Source organism: Capsicum annuum, unplaced genomic scaffold (assembly GCF_002878395.1).
Source record: "Capsicum annuum cultivar UCD-10X-F1 unplaced genomic scaffold, UCD10Xv1.1 ctg20325, whole genome shotgun sequence".
Taxonomy (NCBI): domain Eukaryota; kingdom Viridiplantae; phylum Streptophyta; class Magnoliopsida; order Solanales; family Solanaceae; genus Capsicum; species Capsicum annuum.
In genome coordinates, this window is record NW_025826210.1 from 1,860 (window position 1) to 6,053 (window position 4,194).

The following is a 4,194-nucleotide window of genomic DNA, read 5'->3' on the forward strand; positions in this document are numbered from 1 at the left end:
ATTTAATGCATCAATTTTGAAAATTTTGACCAATCTCGATTTGTCCGATATCTTAATCGGACGGATAAAAATAAATAATAATAATGGTAAAAAAATATTTATAGAGAGAGAGATAAATATAAAAGTGGATTAATATTGATTATTTTTTATTCGTCTTATCATTTAATCGAACAGATTAAATTTAATAATAATAAATAAATAGATGAATAAATAAATAAAAATAATTAAATATATAGAGTAGATATATATATATATATATATATATATATATATAAATCATAAAGTTAGAAATTTTGGATTTTTGGGTTAAAAAACAAATTGACAGGCTAGACTGATTGATGTCGGTTAGATGAAAAGGTGAAACAGACTTGAAAATTGTACTGAATTTCGGGCTAGTTTTTGGACTCTTGTTTGAAAATTATAAAAAAAAAAGAGTTGGGTTCGGATGAAATAAATAAATTGAATGTTGAATTATTGTTAGGCCAAATACTTTTCTACTGAAATTAAATTTATCAATGTTTCCTGATATCCTAAAAATTATTTTAGTTTAACGTATATAAATTACAAACATAATTCTTAAAGCGTCCACTCAATATCTTTTTGCGATTAAATATTAACAAAATATACGTATATATATGTGTGTGTAAAAATAAGGATATGAGATATGTGTAAAAATAAGAAAAAAATTTATATGGTCATAATATCGCCTAAAATTAGAAAAGATGCGACTGCGAATACACAAAGATATATATATTTCATTCGTTAAAATATTTAATTATATTTAATTAAAATATTTTATATTATGATATATAATAAATTTCTCTTTTATTAAAATTCATAAAAATAGAAACAAAAATATGAATCTTATTTTTTTTGAAAATTATTTAGGGACAAGGCCTCCGACTGACAGGGCAATAATTGAAATGTAGATAGCCTCCATCGACTGAAATGTAATTAGCCTCCGTCGGCTGGAATGTAAATAGCCTCCGCCGGCTGAACTGTAAATAACCTTCGTTGGCTGAGAAGCTGCTTGAATATAAATAGCCTCCGTCGGCTGAAATATAAATAGCCTCCATCGGCTGAAATGCAAATAGCCTCCGTTGGCAGAAATATAAATAGCCTCAGACGGTGGGATTTTTTCCCAAAGGTAAACTGCCTCATATTTTTCAATGCAACCCTCAGTCTGAACTAGATGACGGTATTGCTGCTAGAACTTGATCCTGTTGTGATAGTCGCTTTCTTGCATGCTTGCTATGGTGTGGGCCTCTGATTGGAAGGTTGTGCTTTGTTTGCTAAAATGCAATTCTCCGATATGACGGAGTGTTGCTTTGCTTATATATATTATTTGATTTGTGGCAGGCCTCCCCCTTACTGGTGCACAACTCTCGATATGGCGGAGAGTCGTATTGCTCATTCGCATCCTCCGATATGGTAGAGGATCGCTTTGTTTGCTTATGTACAGTTTTCAAAATGTGGAACTCGACTTTGTTTGCTTATACCAGTCCTCAAAATACGAAAGGTCAACTTTGTTTGCTTATATACAGCCCTTTGGAATGCAGAAACTTGACTTTGTTTTCTTATATAAAGTCCTTGCCCTGCGGAATCTCGACTTTATTAAAGTCAGACGGCACTCTCTGATTTGCGGGGTTTGTTGGGAGAAGTAAATAGCCTAATCTTCCTATGAGGATCCTCTTTTCGTAGTTTCCGACCCGAGTCTTCAAAATTTACCAGTGAAAGAATTCGAATAAAACTCTTAGAGCTTGTGAGGATTAGTATAAATTAATGTAAAGAGAATATAGAAAGGGAAGAATATTTGGCTCATGTTGTAGTGGTAAGTCGCATGATGCCTCTGATCATATCCACAAGCTTGACTTGATGTAGTTTTCCAATTACTATTTTCCTGCGCTCAAAGAAAAAATCTTAGTTGGGGGGGAGGGGGTGTTGATTTGTGTCGACTTGGGAATTCTGGCTTTGTTTATGGAATTCTCCAACACTCCCTCGATTGCTCAATCACTCCCAAATCTGGAGTCTCAGTAGGTGGGAAAGTTAAAAGTATGGTGAAAAATACATACATGTATATATGTTTTCACAAATATATTACGTATATATTAAGTATATATAGTAATCCTTTATTGTTTTTAGATTATGACACATTCAAAAATCCGTGAAGCCTCCATTTGTTGATCGTGACCCATATAGCTTTATCCTTCGGGTGGAGCTACTCTGACTGTTAATGCTACGACGATTCTGGTGGCGAGATCTCTTATATTCTGAGGCTATATTATGAGCAAAAGGGATTTTCCTTAAGGTAATACCAAACCTTTCAGGTTGCCTACGTATCCTTAAGATAGGAATCAGGTCTGTGCGTAGTTCAATTACAATGAAAAAAGTGAAAATATGTAGTGCAGTGATCGAGCCTGACTCTGACTGCCTATGTATCCTAAGAATAGGAATCAGGTCGTAACGTAGTTCGATACAAAAGATAAAGTAAAATAATGCAATGACCGGGCCTAACTCAGGCTGCCAATGTATCCAAGTAGAATCAGGTCAGGTCGTAGTTCAGTACAATGAAAAGGTAAAAATATAAAGGGACCGAATTCGATGTGGATTACCTACGTATCCCGCCATGGGAAGTTAGGTCGAGCATAGTTCTAAATACATGAAAGGATGATATTTTTGGGTTTTCTAAGAAGACCAAACCCTATGTGGGCTACCTACGTATCCCGCCGTGGGAAATCAGGCTAATACATAGTTCTGTTACATTAGAGAAAAATCCAAAAAGTACAAAGAAACAACTAGTCCTAATGTCTTCAAATGTAGTACGTCTTGATGGTGTCTGAATTGATCGGCTTCGTGCTTATTGTACCGTCCATTTCTGCGAGGATTACTGTTCCTCCTGAGAGTGCTCGGTGAACTATGTAAGGACCTTGCCAATTTGGCGCAAATTTTCCTTTTACTTCAACTTGGTGAGAGAATATCTTCTTCAATACTAACTGTCCTAGTGTGAATCGACGAGGCTTGACTTTCTTGTTGAACACCTTGATCATTTTATTTTGATAGAGTTGACCATGATAGACTGCATCCAATCTCTTCTCGTCAATGAGTATCAACTGCTCGATCCTGCTACGAATCCATTCAGCATCGTCTAGACCAACCTCCTGAATGACTCTCAATGAAGGTATCTCTACTTCTGTAGGTATCACTGCTTCTGAACCATAAAACAAGATGTAGGGAGTTTCCCCAGTAGAAGTTATGATTATGGTGCGATATCCAAGTAAAGCATATGGCAACTTCTCATGCCATTCTCTATTACCGTCCACTATCTTCCTCAAAATCCTTTTGATATTCTTATTTTCAGCTTCAACTGCTCCATTCATTTGTGGTCGATATGCCCTAGAATTTCGATAAGAGATATTAAAGCTTTCACAAATCTCTCTCATCAGGTCACTATTAAGATTGGCTCCATTATCTGTTATGATTGATTCTGGAATTCCAAATCGGTAGACTAAGTTATTGCGAACAAAATCTGCTACCACCTTCTTTGTTATGGCTTTATGTGTCGAAGCCTCAACCCACTTTGTGAAGTAACCGATAGCGACCAAGATAAAACGGTTTCCATTGGATGCAAGAGGCTCTATGGGCCCAATAACATCGATGCCCCAAGCAGCAAACAGCCAAGGAGAACCCATCACATTGAGTTCGTTTGGAGAAACTCGTATAAAGTCCCCATGAACTTGACATTGGTGACACTTCTGCATGAATCAAATGTTATCCCTCTCTATGGTTATCCAAAAGTATCCATCTCTCAAAATCTTCTTTACGAGTATGAAACTGTTTATATAGGGTCTACAAGTTCCTGCATGTATCTCCTCTAACAATCTTATGGCCTCCGTGGCATCGACACATCGTAGCAATCCTAGGTCTGGAGTCCTCCTATATAGGATATCCCCATTGAGAAAGAGGTGATTGGCCATTCTTCTTAAAGTCCTCTTCCGTTTGCCAGTAGCACCTTCTGGATATCTTCCTGCTCCAATTAACCTCTTAATATTATAGTACCACGGATTTTTATCTGGCTCTTCATCTATATGGAAACAGCAGGCTTGTTGGTTGTGTATCTCCACTTTGATAGGATCAATGTAATTCTTATCTGGATACTGAATCATTGAAGATAGTGTCACCAAGGCATCGGCGAAC

The 4,194-nt window shown here is 36.3% G+C and overlaps 1 protein-coding gene across 1 annotated transcript; it reads right to left on the reverse strand.

Annotated features, from left to right (window-relative positions):
- Window positions 1-2,810: 2,810 nt before the first annotated feature.
- LOC107865088 (uncharacterized protein K02A2.6-like) lies at window positions 2,811-3,689 on the reverse strand. Its single transcript, XM_016711442.1, has one exon. It carries the CDS (start codon window positions 3,687-3,689, stop codon window positions 2,811-2,813), a length of 879 nt encoding a protein of 292 aa, XP_016566928.1.
- Between the last annotated feature and the right edge of the window lie 505 nt (window positions 3,690-4,194).